This window comes from Aotus nancymaae, unplaced genomic scaffold (genome assembly GCF_030222135.1).
Source record: "Aotus nancymaae isolate 86718 unplaced genomic scaffold, 86718_ANA_hifiasm-v0.15.2.pri h1tg000040l, whole genome shotgun sequence".
In the NCBI taxonomy this organism is placed as follows: Eukaryota; Metazoa; Chordata; class Mammalia; order Primates; family Aotidae; genus Aotus; species Aotus nancymaae.
Window position 1 is genome coordinate 117,115,808 of NW_026988454.1, and position 18,866 is coordinate 117,134,673.

The 18,866-nt window shown below is 37.0% G+C and overlaps 1 protein-coding gene across 7 annotated transcripts in view; it reads left to right on the plus strand.

Moving 5' to 3' along the window:
* Nucleotides 1-18,866, plus strand: part of SUPT3H (SPT3 homolog, SAGA and STAGA complex component) — a 513,545-nt gene that overhangs the window by 366,597 nt on the left and 128,082 nt on the right. For all 7 annotated transcript variants that reach the window (XR_010336723.1, XM_012448786.3, XM_012448787.3 and 4 more), the window contains one exon: nucleotides 13,687-13,762. Coding sequence is in view for 6 of the 7 variants with exons in the window: in XM_012448786.3 (XP_012304209.1) it covers nucleotides 13,687-13,762 (76 nt within the window). In the remaining variant the exon portion in view is untranslated. The remainder of the gene's footprint in view (nucleotides 1-13,686; nucleotides 13,763-18,866) is intronic.

Below are 18,866 nucleotides of genomic sequence, written 5' to 3' on the forward strand. Positions count from 1 at the left end.
CCCAAGTGTGTGGGATCACTTGATGTCAGGAGTTTGAAACCAGCCTCATCAATATGGTGAAACCTCATCTCTACTAAAAATACAAAAAATTAATCGGGCATGTTGGCAGGCACCTGTATCCCCAGCTATTTGGGAGGCTGAGGCAGGAAAATCTCTTGAGCCCAGGAGAAGGAGGTTGCAATGAGCCAAGATCGCGCCACTAGACTCCAGCCTGGGCAACAAAGGGAGACTCTGTCTCAAGAAAAAAAGAAGACACTGATTTTCTAAATGTGTAGACATTTCTGCTTTTTCTTAAGTATTTAGAAATTTACATTTACTACATCTGACACAAAGCATTTTTGATTGCTATGATTATTCTTGTATCCTCATGATAGTCATACTTGCTAAAGACTATCATTTTCTCCTTTTTTCAGTGACTAAATCTTGGCATTTTCAGGGAAAAAATTTCTTCCTTTTGTTTTATGTTAACTCATGCTTCTAGCTTGCATCAGTCTGTGTGACAGGTTTCTATTGATGAACTTGCTCATTTCTGACTCGTGAAAACAACTCAGCCAGTTATGAGAAGGGAAAATTCAGCATTAAGATGATTAAGAATGTTCCATTTAGAGGAATAAATAATTTAATTTTGTTTGTTTTGTTTCTAATCATAACACAAATGCTATCCAGTTATAAAAGCCTATTTTTTCTCTATTTTTCCTTGAGAATTTTTCCCACACTGGTGGCATTGTTTCCTTACTGGATCATGATGTACTCAACTTCATTTTTTTTCATATTTTCTTTTTTCAAATAATGAGCTCATCATTTTACTTATTCTGCTTATCAAAAATCAGAAGTAACTTGATATTTATATTACTAATAGACTCTCTCCAAGTATATTGACATTTCAATTTTTTTTTCCAATAGTTTTTGGGGAAAAGGCAGTTTTTGGTTATGTGGATAAGTTCTTTAGTGGTGATTTCTGAGATTTTGGTGCACCTGTCACCCAAGCAGTATACACTGTATCCAATGTATAGTCTTTTATCCCTCACCCACCTCCGACCCTTCCTGCCAAGTCTCCAAAGTTCCTTATATCATCCTTATGCCTTTGCCTCCTCATAGCTTTGTTCTCATTTATAAGTGAGAACATAAGATAAATAGTTTTCCATTCCTGAGTTAATACACTTAGAATAATGGTCTCCAACTCCATCCAGATTGCTGCAAATGCCATTATTTCATTCCCTTCTGTGGCTGAGTAGTATTCCATGATGTATATATACCACATTCTCTTTATCCACTTGTTGGTTGATGGGCATTTAGGCCCATCTTAGTTCATTAGTTAGAATACTTACAGTTTTCTATATAAAGAGTCAACTTTTAAAATTCTTTATAAACTGAGAGAGTGAAACTAAGAACATAATTTACAGATAGTAAAAGCTATAAACTGATCATCTTTCTGTTTGCTTGTTTGTTTGAGACGGAGTCTTGCTGTGTCACCAAGGCTGGATGGAGCGCAATAGCACAATCTCGGCTTACTGCAACCTCTGCCTCCTGGGTTCAAGTGATTCCCCTGCCTCAGCCTCCTGAGTAGCTGGGATTACAGGTACCCCTCACCACACCCAGCTAATTTTTGTATTTTTTGTAGAGACAGGGTTTCACCATGTTGGTCAGGTTGGTCTCAAACTCCTGACCTCAGGTGATCCAGCTGCCACGGCCTCCCAGTAAACTTGTCATCTTAATACATCATTGAGCCAGTTATCTCTGCTACTCTTTAACATTTCTGGCAGCAATAGGGTAGCTTTCACATAGGGTATAGAATTTTTATCAGAGTTGAGGAGACGGCTTATTGTACTGGCTCAGGAAAGTTAAAATATAGCAACATTTGTTCTGGTCTGTTTTAGGAGCACTCTTTCCTAAGTGCTCCATAGATAGGCTGTCATTTTTTTCAACAGACCATGATGTCAGAATCAAGGAGAGTTTTCACAGAAATGACAGAGCATGATTTGCATTTTTAAAAGGTCACTTTGTCTGTTGTGTGGGGATTACTTTTTCCTTCGGTACTATGATCTTTCGTGTGAAATGGCCTCTGTTTTGAAACAAGAAGTACCATGCTGCTTTCTTGAAGGGAAGGCAATGTAGTTTAGTACAGTAATTTCAAGTTGTGTCTTGCAGTTTTGGGTATTTCATTGAGAAGTTCTTTGCAGAGGAAAAAGAATATTGGAGGACTCTAAGTCTTCTTCCCTCATCTCTATCAAAGCATCTCTGCTTTTAGCACCTTCATTTATGAGGGTTCTGTAAGATATCTCTTAAATTACACATATACACACACATTTATTTACACACATTATACATATGTGTATATATGTTTACATAGACATGTCAGCCATAAAAAGGAATGAAATACACACATACATATTTTTCAGTGTTTGTATACACCTCCCCCACTGAGCATGTACACACATTGCCAAACCCCTTGTGTAGTAAGAATAGTATAAACTTTAGCATAAGACAGACCTCATTTCAGATTGCAGCACACATTGCTTAGCAACCTTGGACAAGTTACCTAATATATGTGAACCATAGCAGGAAGACTCATTAGGAGTCTACTATAGTAATTGATATGGTTTGGCTGTGTACCCACCCAGATCTCATCCTGAATTGTAGTTCCCATAACCCTCACATGTCATGGGAGGGACCGGGTGGAAGGTAATTGAATCATGGGGGCAGTTGACCTCCATGCTGTTCTCATAATAGTGAGTGAGTTTCTTAGGAGATCTGATGGTTTTATGAGAGGCTTTCCCCCCTTTTGCTTAGCACTTCTTTTTGCTGCCACCATGTAAAGAAGGGTGTGTTTGCTTCCCCTTCTGCCATGATTGTAAGTTTCTTGAGGCCTCCCCAGCCCTGCAGAACTGTGAGTCAATTAAACCTTTTCATTTTATAAATTACCCAGTCTCTGGTTTGTCTTTATTAGCAGTGTGAAAACAAACTAATACAGGAAATTGGTACCCGGTAGTGGGGTGGTGCTGTAAAAATACCTGAAAATGTGAAAGTGACTTTGGAACTTGGTAACAGGCAGAGGTTGAAACAGTTTGGAGGCCTCAGAAGAAGACAGAAAAATGTGGGAAAGTCTGGAACTTCCTAGAGACTTGGAGGGCTCAGAAGAAGACAGGAAGATGTGGGAACGTTTAGAACTTCCTATAGCCTTGTTGAATCTCTTTGATCAAAATGCTGATAGTGATATAAACCATGAATTCCAGGCTGAGGTGGTCCCAGATTTAGATGAGGAAGTTGTTTGGGAACTGTAATAACAGTAACTCTTGGTGTGTTTTAAGCAAAGAGACTGGCAGCATTTTGCCCGTGCCCTAGAGGTCTGTGGAACTTTGAACTTGAGAGAGATAATTTAGGGTATCTAGCAGAAGAAATTTTTAAGCAGCAAGGCATTCAAGAGGTGCCTTGGATGCTGTTAAAAGCATTCAGTTTTATGTATTTACAAAGATGTGGTTTGAAATTGAAACTTATGTTTAAAAGGGAACCAGAGCATAAAAGTTTGGAAAATTTGCAGCCTCTTGATGTGATAGAAAAGATAAACCCATTTTCTAAGAAGAAATTCAAGCCAGCTGCAGAAATTTGCATAAATAATGAGGTGCAAATGTTAATTGCCGAGATAGCAAGGGAAGATGTCTCCAGGGCATGTTAGAGGTCTTCACAGCAACCCATCACAGGCCCACAGGCATAGGAGGAAAAAATGGTTTTATGGGTCAGGCCCAGGCCCTTGCTGCTTTGTGCAGTTTTAGGACTTGGTGCCCTGTATCCCAACAGTGGCTAGAAGAGTCCAAGTTACAGCTCAGGCTGTGGCTTCAGAGGGTGCAAGTCCCAAGACTTGGCAGCTTCCACATGGTGTTGAGTCTGCAGGAGCAAAGAAGTCTAGAATTAAGGTTTGGGAAACTCCTCCTAGATTTCAGAGGACATGTGGAAATGCCTGGATGTCCAGGCAGAGGTGTGTTGCAGGGGAAGAGCCCTCATGGAGAACCTCTGCTAGGGCAGTGCAGAAAGGAAATGTGGGGTTGGAGCACCCAGGTCCCCACTGGGGCACTGCCTAGTAAAGCTGTGAGAAGAGGAGCACCATCCTCCAGGTCCTAGAATGGTAGATCCACTGACAGCTTGCACCATGCACCTGGAAAAGCCACAGATACTAACACCAGCCCATGAAAGCAGCTGGGATGGCAGCTGCGCCCTGCAAAGCCACAGGGACAGAGCTGCCAGAGGCCCTGGGAGCCCACCTTTCACATCAGTGTGACCTGGATGTGAGACATGGAGTCAAAGGAGATCACTTGGGAGTCTTAAGATTTTACTGCCCCACTGGATTTTGGACTTATGTGGGGCCTGTAACCCCTCCAATTTCTCCCATTTGGAATGGGTATACTTACCCAATGCCTGTACCACCATTGTATTTAGAAAGTTACTAACTTGCCTTAGATTTTACAGGCTCATAAGTGAAAGGGACTTGCTTTGTCTCAGATGAGACTCTGGACGTGGACTTTTGGGTTAATGGTGGAATGAGTTAAGACTTTGGGGGATATTGGGAAGGCATGATTGGCTTTGAAATATGAGGACATGAGATCTAGGAGGGGCCAGGGAGGAATTATATGGTTCGGCTGTGTCCTCACCCAAATCTCAACTTGAATTGTAGTTCCCATAATCCCCATGTGTCATGGGAGGGACCCAATGGGAGGTGATTGAATCATGGGGGCAGTTACGCCCATGCTTCTGTCCTTGTGATAGTGTGTTCTTAGGAGATCTGATGGTTTTATAAGGGGCTTTTCCCATTTTGCTTGGTACTTCTCCTTCCGCCATGATTGCAAGTTTCCTGAGGGCTCCCGGGTTCTGTGGAACTGTGAGTCAATTAAACTTCTTTCCTTTATAAATTACACAGTCTCAGACAGTCCTTTATAGCAGCATGAGAACAGACTAATACCATAATCCAGAGGAGAGTTGATGATGGTGGCTTGGACTAGAGTAGTAGCAGTGACAGTAGAAGGTGATGAAAGTGGTTTATTTTAGTTATATTTTAAAGATAGAGCTGATGGAACTTGCTTAGAGGGAAATAAATGATGAATTAATCTGTGATAAAAATTTTTATTTTCACATGTTTAGAAAAAGTCCTTACTGAAAAAACAAAGATAAATCACATAGTAGCAACAAAGGGATTGCAAGCAGGGTTCTCTTGTTCTGATAAAGTTCTGTATATCCTTGGGGAGGATGGTGAGAGCCATGCTGCACTGACAGCCTTCCCCTTTCACAAGATTTTACCTTAAAGATGGTAGACTTTTATTCTGTGTAAGTAAAGCCAGACTCCATACAGTGTACGTATTGGCTGCTTAGGAATTTGATCTTGCCTAAACCAAGATGGAAAGACTGCAGTTCTACCTCAAGGTTAAAGAGAAAGTATGAACTAAATTTTGTGCATTAATGGCTTTATATGTTTTTCAGGCAGTATTCTGAAGTTTTACCCAAAATGACCAAAAGATTTAACTATATCCCTATATGTTTGCTCTACTATAAAGCCTGTCGGCTCATCTAGATATTATGTAAACCTCTTGAAAAATTTTAGGAATGTTATTTAGGATGCCTAAAGACTTTACACACATTATACTAACATGTTCACTTTTTTATATACAGTCAAATAAAAACCACCGAAAGAAGGGTTATAACAACCTTAAGCAAGAAAACAAAGTCAAAGTCAGTCTTCTATTACTTAAAAGAAATAGTTTGGGTAGAAACTCACATGGCTTTTTATATTATTTGCCAACTGAGTTATTCAAGAGCATATTTACAACTTTAAGGAAACATTAGCAAAAATTGGTGCTAACACTAAACATGGGGATTTACAACTTGACATGGAATTAGGTTATATGGCACTAGGTTATTTTAAAAATGATACTTTTCTTAGCACACATTTTATCCCAAGATGGGAAATATTTTATTATATATAGCTTTTTCCCCCCACTACTGGCTTAATAAATTTAGATTAAAAATTTTTAACGGACATTAAAACTTTTTTTAATTTATTAATTTGATTTTAATAACTATATTGTTAACTAATGAATGCCCACTCTTGATAGTTTAAAATGTATAAAAAGGTAAAACTCCTGTGTTGACATTAATTAATATATTTAGACCCATAGGATATAGATCAAAAAAACTGAATTCAATATTTTGAAACAATTCTATTGTGTTGTAGTAGCACAAATACCCTTTTGTTTCTGAATCACTGAGGCTTTGTACTTGCTGAGGGTTATTCACTTTGAGCACAAAATGTATTTTAAATCCTTTGAATCTTCTAGGGTATACAGTTCTTTCTTTAGGAAACTTCAATTAATTATTGTAACACATTCTTAATACCTTGGACACACACAATTGGTATATTATAAATGCCACTCTGGGGGAAGAAATTAGCACCACTGGAAACCTATTTTTTTTAAGGCTGTGATATAGAAAATATACTGTATTTCTATTCACTTTTATATACTTCAGTGAAAATTGCAGGTCAAACCTAAGTGAACTTTTGGTTTCTACTGCATCAATCAGGATTCTGACTTGGTTCCTTAAATATTGCGTGACATTCTCCTTTGTGTGTGTATGTGTGTTTTTGGTTTTTTAATTTTTTTTCTAAAACCATATATTCAAGCCTCTGCTGTTTCTCTGAGATTTTCTGCCTCTTGGGTAACTGGTTTGATTACTTTTATGTGTGGACAGTTAATGACTTCCTATAAGTCAAGCAAGATGAGCTCGAGAGGAAAGACGATTTCTTTACTTTTAAAACTCTTTTCTTCTGTTCATAATTCACTGTAAAAAAAATTTACTAAAACATGTAGTTGAAAAGTTAAAGTTACCTATAATTTCACCTCCAAAGATAAATACTATCAAAAGTATAATGTATATGCTTCCAGATGTTTTCCGTGTAATTGCAGGTATACACATATGCGTATATGTGTGTATGTTCAAACATAACTGGAATTAAGGTACATGCATTCTAGTATGCAACTTGATTTTTCAGTTAATGATACATTCCTGCAGCTAATCTTTGAGGAGAGACAAAAGTAGTACACAGAGAAAAGTGCAGGAAGGGGTATAATACTATCTAGAAGAACAAATAATTTCAGAAGGGAGAAATCAATGTAAACTGGACAGACTTCCCAAAGGAAGCGAGACCTATGCAAGGCCTTAAAGAAAAATAATGATTTAAATAACCATGAAGATGCGGAGGGGAGGCCAGTAATGGGGGAGTGGCAGGGTGGCAGCAGTACATGGCCTGTGTGACAAAAGGTGACCTAACTAAAAACAAAGGATCAATTTGGTTTTAGTGAGAATAGCACAACAGGCCCCAGTGTGTGATGTTCCCCTCCCTGTGTCCTTGTGTTCTCATTGTTCAACATCCATTTATGAGTCAGAACATGTGGTGTTTCTGTTCTTGTGTCAGTTTGCTGAGAATGGTGGTTTCCAGCTCCATGTCCCTGCAAAGGATGTGAACTCACCCTTTTTTATGGCTGCATAGTATTCCATGGTGTATATGTGCCACATTTTTTTAATCCAGTCTATCACTGAAAAATTTTTTTGGTCAGGTACAGTGGCTCTTGCCTGTAATCCCAGCACTTTGGGAGGCCAAGGCAGGAGGATCACTTGAGGCCAGGAATTCAAGACCAGCCTGGGCAATTTTATAGAGATCTCATCTCTATAAAAATAAAAGTAAAAAATTAGCTAGGCCTGATGGCACACACCTCTAGCCCCAGCTACCAAGGAGGGTGAGGCAGGAGGCTCACTTAAACCTGGGAGGTCAAGGCTGAAGTGAGCCATGATGATGTCACTGCACTCCAGCCTGGGTGACAGAGGAAGACCCTGTCTCAAAAAAGAAAAGAGAAAAATTTTGAAGTAGAAGTAAGAGCAGATGCTCTTGTCTTTGTTTGAAAGGTATGTTCTGTGATTTATGTGTTGCTGAAGAAAATTACATGCCATGTTATCTTAAGAAGCTGCCAAGAGGTATGCCAGCACCTAGCATCCATAACCTTTAAAAATGCTTCAGTGAAAGCACACAGAATTTAAATGGAACTGCATGCTGCATAAATAATCCAGCCTTACACCTCAAAGTGGTATAGACAGGGCAAATGATGATTGTGCTTACTGAAAGTATTTTTCAAAGACACAATCAACTTCACATAAATTGAAATCAAAACTTTTCACTGAAAATTCAGATTAACAAATATGTACTGAGAGTTCGTTGTATTCACAGTATTGAGCAAACGAATTATAACAGGCATCTGTTATAATATCTGTATCTGTAGGGATATTAGCATTTCTATTTTCATTTAGGTAGGATGCAGAAAATGAGTTCATCTGGCATAGAAGTCTGCCTTCTTTGTGTGTTTTACAATAACAAGAAAAAGCTGTAACTTCCTGGTAGTGAGAAGAGCAACTAGGCACAAACTATTCTGTTTTACCTTTTTAAAAAGCTATTTCAATTAGATTTTAAAATACTACTGAGTATTTGGAAAACTTTAGGAATCATTCTTTCACAAGTAGTTTTTCCATATTTGTTCCTATGTTATGATACTTAGCTGTATTGTAACACTAGTAAGATTTAATTTCAGAAAATCCTGTAAGTATGTTGCATATTTTATGAATGTTCAAGAATGCTGTTGTTGACACCTAAAGAAACCAGGGAGCGGGTAGAATTGGCAGATTAAGCAGAAGACAAACTGGACTTGCAGATACAAGAGTATGACTAATCCAAAGATGACCTTACATTCATGTGGCCGTCTGAGATAGGAGAGCATTGTGTAATTTGAGAATGTTCAGTATGAATAAAAGCCATGATAAATCATCTGTGATTATTCGGTGACTTTTATTTCAGAGATTTGTGTTTTCAATGCCTTTTACAAGGATACGATGTCTTTTTTAATCTAGTTTCATGACTATATGGAATAGTCAAATGAATTTTTTAACTTTAAAGTAACTCTTTTCAAATTAAGTTTGTGGGCCAGACACAGTGGCTCATGCCTGTAATCACAGCACTTTGGGAGGCCAAGGCAGACAGATCATGAGGTCAGGAGTTTGAGACTAGCCTAACCAACATGGTGAAACTCTGTCTCTACTAAAAATACAAAAATTATCCGGCATGGTGGTGCACACCTATAATCCCAGCTACTCAGGAGGCTGAGGCAGGAGAATCACTTGAACCCAGGAGGTGGAGTTTGCAGTGAACCGAAGGATCCTGCCACTGCACTCCAGCCTGGATGACAGAGCAAAACTCCATCTCAAACAAACAGACAAAAAGTGTTCACTCTAATATTTAGTTCAAAAGAAACTAGACCCTAAAGGGAGTACAATCTTTATTACAGTTAATGTGATGTAGAGTAGTGACTCTTTTCTGAAAAACTTTGTATACCTTAGAGTAGGTATTTAGGACCCAAGTTTTACTTCAAGTTTTGCCTCTTTATTAACTGTATGCTTTTAAAGTTTTCCTTAAAGTTCTCTAAATCAGTGTCCTCAATTGTAAAATGAAACTAATAAAACTATACTGTAAAGGTTATTGTGCTGCTCTCAATAATGAGTAAGCATTATTCTGATCATGATGTTTTACTAGGCTTGTGATATTGTCCCCTTGAATCTTTTTCCACAGATTTCTTAAAGTACCAGGAATAGGAAAGGACTGCCAATGTATACTTTGGTATGGATCAGAATGGGCGATCTAAATAGAGGCAGAGAAAAAGCTAGAATTGGGGCACCACAGAAAATAAGAGCCACACTTATTTAATAGTTGACCACTGTCTTGATTTTTTTTAATGGATTTTTGTCTTAAAAACTGCCTCGTCTCTCTGGGATTCATACAATTGGATTACAATTTGGTCCTAATTCTTACAGTTTCTAGTCTTAGGCCAGCCACACATATTTAAATGGATTTCTTTTTTCTCAGTCTATCTATTTGTCTGTCCCTTGATTTAGTTAGTTAGGCCAAGATAAATCTAAGCAAACCATTGGGTCAACACTGAGATTCTAGAAGAGAAGTACAGCTCCTCTATTTAAAGAACATACAGTTCATGAAAGTTAGATATTCTCTCCCTTTCTCAGTATTTAAGATGATAGTGGAAGGACAAGAGAGAATATAATTCTCAGGTGATGAATTATTTCGATCATATGGCCAAAATGTGTTCCTTTTTTTGTTTTTTTGAAACAATTCAGGGGGAAGAGAGAGGAATAAACAAAAATTAGGTGATAAACATATCCAAATCACTTTCATCGTCCTCAAAGTCAGTGCATATATAGCTCAAAGAATGTCTGATTTCATGAACTCCCTTGACCGTGCTGTGAATAGTATTCATGTGTTGTGTCATGTAATATTCAGTGTTAGTATTAGTACAGTGCTTCCGTCTTTCTGACATCATGGCACACATAGAAAATGGTAATATTTTTATCACTCACCAAGGTAAATAGACAAGGCAGCTCGTAGCCAGATACGAGCCTAGGGGTTCTGCTGCCTCAGCCTTGTTCAGCATCCAGAAAGTGAATGGAATCAGTATCTCTACACACCTGCAACGTGCTTGCACTGTCAGATACACTACAGTTTGTACACTCTGCATTAGATTACCCCCAGGTTGTACATTCTTTGCTGACCCAGGGCCTTGCTAATTTTTTTTTCTTATCAATAGTTTGAGCATGTTAGTTGTAGGGGCTACATGACATGTTTTAGTAAGACAATGTGTGATATTTAGAGCATCCCAAAGGAAAACATTGGAATAAAAAAGTACCATCAGTTGAAGACAGCTTTTTATAATGAAAATAGGCTGACTTAGGAATTGGGAGTCCTGGGCTTCAATGCTAACTTAGTCATGTTTGACAAATCACTTCTCTGAGCCTCAGTTTCCTTACCTTTGAATTGAAGAGGTTCGAACAAGATAAACTTTAAGCTGCTCTCTATCTCTAAGCCATGATTTTGTATTGTCTATGAGTCTTTGCTGCTGAGTCAGCTGCTTTGCATGGAGTGTTTGCTGCGTGCTAGCCACAGGATAAATGGCTTCTTATATATGCCCTAGGGTCATCTTTGTGGGGTCCTCAGATCAAAGTTTACTGCTTTGATGCTGGAGGAATTCAAAAAGAAATAGGACACTTAATGAAGAAAAGAGAACAGGCATTGGAGAGGGTAGCTGAAAAGAATGAAGCAGGCCATAATAATTTAGTCTTCAGATGTTTATGGATATCTTTGAAATATTGTAGCTGGCAACTCTGGAAACCTTAACCTCTGAGGATAAGTTTTCCTAACTCTCATTTCTAGAAACACTTATTGCAGATATGTCAGCTATCCAAGCATATATACAGAGGCCAAATCTTGGTTGTCTGACTTGGTGGAAGAAAAAGTTAGTGTAAAGAATCTCTTTAGGAACTTTCTTTTTCCATAGTTATCCAAGTCCTTTCTGTCTAGCCATACATTGGGTGGAAGAGACTACTAAGCTGAAGAGTAGCAGAGATGATATGTAGGAATGATTAGATAATCATTCTTGATCTAGTTCCATTATGGTGATAGTCATTTGCCTTGTATAATAAAAGAGTAGCATTTGTTCATCTGACAAATGTTTATTGCTTATTTGCCATGTGTCAGATATTTTCCTAGGAGCTAGAAATTCAAACTTGAGTGGTTCCTGCTATCGTGAGACACAGACAAACAGATATATATATAAACATATGTATATAGATACGAATTAATGATAGTGTTATCAGTCTTGGAGAGTTTTTTTAAATAAACACATAAGTAACTTTTTTATAATGTTCAAAACATATAAATAAATTCTCCCTTCCTTGCTTCCTGTTTTCATCAGGAAACATTTATTATGTATCAGATACATTAAAAAGAGGAGAAAAACTAGATCATGCATTTATATTTCAAAAAAAATTCCAAGTAAATAAAAATTAATTAAACCAATGATATCTCTTAAGGATACAGGGTATTTCTTTTTTGTTTGTCTGTTTGTTTGTTTTGAGATGGAGTCTTCCTCTGTCACCCAGGCTGGAGTACAGTGGCGCAATCTCAGTTCACTGCAACCTCCGCCTCCCAAATTCAAGCAATTCTCGGGCTTCAGCATCCCGAGTACCTGGGATTACAGGCCTGTGCCACCACACCCAGCTAATTTTTGTATTTTTAGAAGAGATGAGGTTTTGCCATGTTGGCCAGGCTGGTCTCAAACTGCTGACCTCAAGTGATCCATCCCCTTGGCCTCCCAAGTGCTGGGATTACAGGTGTGAACCACTGCACCGGCCAAGATTGGTATTTCTGACACATGAACAAGAAGATATTTACATACATATATACACATATGTGTGTTTGTGTATATATATATAAGATAAATGTATGTGTATATATGTGTACATATATAATTTATATATTTATCTTTATATGTATATATGTACACATACATATATACCTCATGTATATGTAAAGTGTTTGTACGTGCCCATAAAGGATACTTGAACCTAGTTGGTAAATAACCAGAAGAGGCCTGTGTTTGTGCCTGCATATATGTATGTATGTGAGTATGTGGATATGTGGGAGGTAAGGAATGAAGGAAGGGAGAGTGGGAGGGAAAGAAAAAAGGGAGAAGGAAAATAAAGGAAGGGGAAAAACAGTCAGTGGTCTTAGAAGGAACCACTGTAGTGACTAGTAATTTTTACCTTAACTCCCGCTGCCCCAGTATTCTCTGTTAAGCCCCAGTTAGTACACCATTATTCATTCTATCAACTGACGTGTCATTGAAATTGACTACTCACGCAAATAAAAGAAAAAAAGAATAATTTCTGTTTCAAAATACCGAAATATCCACAGACATTAGAAGAAATGGTACTTATGTGCTCCATCAACGGTGGTGAAGATGACTTGCTGAAAGTTCTTCCACAACAGAAAAAAAAATTTAAATATCCGGAATTTTCTTTTTCTTCACTGGGCAGAAATTCATTCCAAGAAGTACCAGCCTGTCTCATTTCAAAATGCTCCCCTTACCAAGGAAGTGGAAGTGGTCATATTCTTACCCACCAAACTATGGATGAATTATAATTATCCTACCTCTTGTGGGACAGTGAAGCAGCAAACATCTGCTATACTGAATCAAAAACCCCACAAATGAAACTATACCAAACTGTGAATCATACCTGGAGTCAGATTAAAGGATCTGTATTGTGTTTACCTTTTTCTTTATTTTCTTGCAATCTAAAATATGGATTTGTCAACTATAGCCCCAGATTCTAACTGAAGGGGAATATATGGATTTCATTTGCTGATTCTTGTTTAACGTTGAAAATGACAGCTTTAAAGCGGATTAACAATAATATTTGTAACTGTTTTTCTTTTTGGTTTATTATCCCTTCTTTTCTTTTTCTTTAAAAGGATGATACAAGTTAGAAAATTTAGAAGTGAAGTCCTTTAGTTTTAGTATTAGTAACAGAGGAGCAGAAAATAATATTTTAAACTTTATTTCCAAAAGACACCAGCTTCACCACTAGTATTAGTTATCATAATTTTATGTACTATGATCTATGTGGTAGTACTAACCTGTTCACCTAGAATAAGAAAAGGAAAACAGTACTTTAATTCTGAGTTTAAGCTGTGAAAACATATACAACAGTTTACTTGCTTTAAAAAAATTTTTTTTGTGTCTTTTTATCTATTAGAGAGCAGAAAGACAAACTCGAAGTATGGATTCAGCTCAATATGCAGAATTCTGTGAAAGTCGACAATTAAGTTTCTGTAAGTATGCATTTAACTTTGCTTAATTATACACATAGAGATTTATGTTATAGATGTACTAAAGTATGACAGGATCTGTTTCTTAGAAATTGGTGGATTTAAAATATGTGTAGTTGTAACTGTTATAGAAACAACCTCTGCATTGTGGGGAGCCTACATTCTACTGCTTTGTTTTCCAACTTTTTAGTCATATTTACACTAGTATTTCTGATTGCATTTGATCCATAATAGACTGTAATAGTAGTCATGACATTTAAAGGCTCCCAATATTAATTATAGATTCAAAACTTTTTCTTTATGCATACTCATATTACCATAAAGGAACATATCAGTGGTCTCTTCCATTTTTGTCTAACCTCCTACTGTGGCATGTATTCAGTATTAGCCAAATTTATTAGTACATGCTCTAGTAACACCAGTAACCTCATGGTAAAATTAGCACTTTCACATCACTGCACATCAGCTTATTAAAAGTGTATAACAACTCATAATAGTGAGCTACAATTGTGTAGCAAAACACCCTTACAGCAAAGTTTCAGTTATGACTAAGGCTTTCAGGGTAAAGGTCAAAGAAGAAAGTGTGATGAAAAGTCCAGTTAAAAATATGACAAAGTAGCACATGACCGTGGTAGAAACAATTATAGAAACAATGGTGTCTTTAAATGAAAAGCTATTATGTGGTCACAATAACAGCATATTTGATTTGGAAAAAGAAAGGGAGAGCTTCATTTATAGATTATAAAGTACAAATAAATGACACATTTCAAATAGTATCCCATGTAAATGTCAGCAAAATATAGGAAAACATGTTTTGGAAGATTTTTTTTTTCTAACTAAATATACTTTCCAATTTGACTAACAACTTGGCATCATACATCTGTGAAGCATTAAGTGAATGGCACTTCAGATCATGGCAATTTCAGCAAATGAAAGGTTTTATATTGTAATTTTTAGGTTTAAAAATGGTATTCAAGTCTTTATAAGTATGCACCTCCAGTTTATAAAGTATCATTTAGTGCAATTGAACTATTTTTTTAAATCATATTTTAAATTTAATTCTCTTAAAGGAACAGACATACTACTTTAACACTAAAACTCATAGACTTAAAGTCTCCTAATATACCTTATCTTTGAAATCAGATTTTCACTTACTTCATGTTTTTTGTTTGTTTGTTTGCTTTGTTTGTTATTATTGGTGTTTTGAGATGGAGTCTCACTTTGTGGACCAGTCTGGAGTGCAGTGGAGTGATCTCAGCTCACTGCAGCCTCTGCTTCCTGGTTTCAAGTGATTCTCTTGCCTTAGCCTCCCGAGTAGCTGAGACTACAGGCATGCATTACCACGCCCAGCTAACTTTTATATTTTTAGTGGAAACGGGTATCACTATGTTGGCCAGGCTGGTCTTGAACTCCTGACCTCAGATGATCCACCACCTCGGCCTCCCAGAGTGTTATGATTACAGGTGTGAGCCATATCACCTCGCTCATGTTTTGTTTTTAACTCAACAATAAACTATAGTAGATGAAAAAATAATATTTTCCCTTTCTGTATAAAAAAACTACAGTATAAACAGTATATTGTGCTTAGTTTTCTTTAGAGTGGAAAGATTTGGTCATTTAAAACTATTTATATGGTGCCCAAAGGTGCTTTATTATCAAACCTTGGTGAAGAATCTGTTTTATATGACAGAATACTGTGGTTCAGAATGGTTTAATCCACATGGGTCAGCAAATTCAGAAGCTATTCCTGCACTCGTCAGAGTGTTATGCTTTTTTCCTTCTTCTCCTTCTAGTAAGTTACCAAGATACAGGAACTGTGGTTCTGCCACATGTATCTTCTTAAGTATTTGATCATAGCCATCCCTGGAATTACAGTACATTTTAAAATAATGAGTCTGTAACCTTATAGGCTGAGGGTAAGCTGTAGCATCAGCACACTAATCTAGTTTACAATTCAGTCTTTTGTTTATGTATATATAAGTCAGAGTCATTTCTCTTAAAGTCTTTTAAAATCTGATATTAATATTGACACACAAAGCTCACAGTTATAATTAAAGAATAATTATAATTTATTAAAATTTATAATTAGAATATATGATTGGTAAATTATTTTCCAGTCCTTTACTTTCAACTTTTTATTTTATGTTTGGTTTTATCTAGATTTTCTTTTTAATCAATCAGAGAGGCTCTGTGTATATTAATTGATTAGTTCAATTTATATGTATTTCATTACTGATACATTTCGGTTTGTATATGCTGTCTTGTGTTTTAAATTTACTGTGCTTTTTAATTTGCTTTTTCTCCTTCTTTTCTGTGTTGTATTAGATTGATTGGTAAAAGTGATAAGTATTTAAACTTTCCTTCTTGGCCTAATGTCATTTTTTCCTGCAGCTCTGTGCATGGTTAAAACACTTATTTTTTTCTTAAATAAGTGTTTTTTTCTTAAATAATAAAGCTTATTTTGCCCCTATTCTTAAATGATTGTTTAGTTGAGTAGGAAGTTGTAAGCTCGTAGTTACTTATTAAAACATACTTCCCTTGTCTTTTGGCCCCTGTTGTTAGTAGAAGTTTTCTGTCAGTCTGCTTGTTATGTATTTTCCCTGGGGACAAAACTAAGAGAATGAAGACATTGGTTCCAGGTCCCCCATTGTATGGGAAAATAAACACACTGGCCAACAGTAGTTGCCCATAAATATGTATGAAGGAAAGGAATAAGGTGCTCCTGCTAGGCAAGGTTCTGGGGAAAACCATGCCCTCTGAAGAAAGCTATTTTACTAGGATGAAGTTGCAGAGTAGTTTCTTTTGAGTGGAATGAGCATTCCAGAGGACTCTAAGGGAAGGATTGGAAGTGGGAAGACTGTTGGGAAGGGATGGGGTAGAAATCACCGAATAGTATGTAGGCATAAGAGAATGGAATATTGCAAGAAACTTAAATGTTGTTAGTGATCATCGATAAGAAAGATAAAAAGTATGTAAGATTAACCTTAAATTTCCATATGAAATTATCATGTAAAGTTATTTTTTAAGTTCAGCACAGGATGAAAATCCAGGTAGCATTAGAAAGCTGATAATCCTAGGAATTTTTGACCATTGCTCAGGATTCTATTTAAATTGCTAGCCAATTTCCAGGTTATCCTTTCTCCTGATATATTGGGAAGAGGGGTGAAGGAGAAGGAATTTGTTTATTCTGAGGCCCCTCTCACCTCTTGATGAAAACAAACTGTTATAACTAGAAGTATATGTGCCTCTTTTGCTAGAACCAACAATACCGTGGAAGGGTCAGACTCTGAAGCCATCCCTCTCCAGGAGACAGGGAAGGAATTAGCTCAAAGAAGCTCCACCTCTTGGTGGAACAGCAATAACCCAAGTGGTTTATGGGACCTCTATGCATGTCTTTTGATGAATAGAAAAGTTTGGACCCTACTCTTTTATTTTAAAAATACTTTATTCATTAATTCATTTATTTCTTCTGAAAATATTTCTTGTGAGTCTGCTAATGCCCAGGCAGTATTCTAGGTGCTAGGGATACAGTGAGAGATACATGGTCCTTGTCCCTGCATTCTCAGTGCTTACAACCAGCAAGGAAGCTAATTCTGTTGCTTATGTGGATAGATCCGACTGAATATTAATAATGATCCTTTCCCTCACTTTTAAAATCAGCTGTTTGGAGCAAGTCTCAAAATATCCGTTTTTGTCCTAAAGATCTGTCAAGGAGAGAAGTGAATAATGTACATCTTATTGATCTTGCCAAATTGCTGACTGTTAACTTTAACTTCAGAAGTATTGCACAGATGTTAAACAAGTGTTTGTGAGCTATTGCAGAATACTAGTTAGATGGAATGTTGCATGTCAGAAAGTATTTGGAAGATTTGTTACTTTGGGGAGATAGCTTTAAGGGGGATTATCATAATTCTACCATATTTGACAGCTTTGGGTATGTGCTTCGATAGCAGTACTTAATGTTTTCTGTGATTTATTTGAAGGAAAACTCTTCTGTATGCGGAATCCTTGAAGATTCTATATAGAACAATCAAAACATCGTGCTTTGAGTTACTGTTAAGTGTTTTATAGACCTGTGGGGCCACATTAATCAGAAGAATAATCAGTGGATTATAAAAAAAGATCTTACAAATTTGATAAAATCTTCACTATCAATCTTCCCCTCTAGGTTACTAGTTAAATTAATAAGGTCTAATGAAGTCCCTGTATCAAATTAGACTCTGCTTAGCACTGTGGCAGTGCAGTGATATTTAACTAAAGGCTACATATGTGCTTAGTTCTGTATATGCTTGGTACTGTTACACATACAGAGACATAAGGCATGGTCTTCTCCCACAAAAAAAAAATCTTGTAATATGGATTAAGATATTATAAACATTTGTGAAAGAACATCTGGTGAGATCAGTGTTCAATAAATGGCTAGAGTGGGGAAGTATACCTTTGGCCTGTGTGATCAAGATTCATATGAATGAAGAAGAGTGAAGGGAATGCATTCCATGGAAGGAAAGGAGTAGGGGTAGACACACAGAGGATAAGACTCAAGGCCAGGTGATGGCTTAATAGGGAAATATCATAAAGACTGTTTGGAATCAGGCTTGATGGTTTTGAGAGTCAGGCTTAAGAATTTAGGCATCTTTATAATCAGAAAAAATGTAACCACAGGCTTAGATTAGACCAGATGTCAGTTTATTTTATTCAATTTTAAATTTACAACTTGAGCTATTCTAGTAATAGATACTTTTTTTTAATGTATTTATCTCAGTAGGTTTTTGGGGGAACTGATGGTGCTTAGTTACATGAATAAGTTCTTTAGTAGTGATTTCTGTGATTTTGGTGCACCCATCACCCAAGCAGTATGTGCACTGTACCCAATGTGCAGTCTTTTATCCCTCACCCACTTCCCACCCTTTCGTCTGAGTCCCCAGATTCCATTGTATCATTCTTATGCCTTTGTATCCTCATAGACTAGCTCCCACTTACAAGTCAGAGCATACAATATTTAGGTTTCCATCAGGTGAAGGCAGGGTTAGGCATTTCTGAGCTCAGACTTTTCTTGGGCAAGGCTTGCTGTGGCTGCTGTGGGGGATGAGGGTGTGGCTCCTAGACC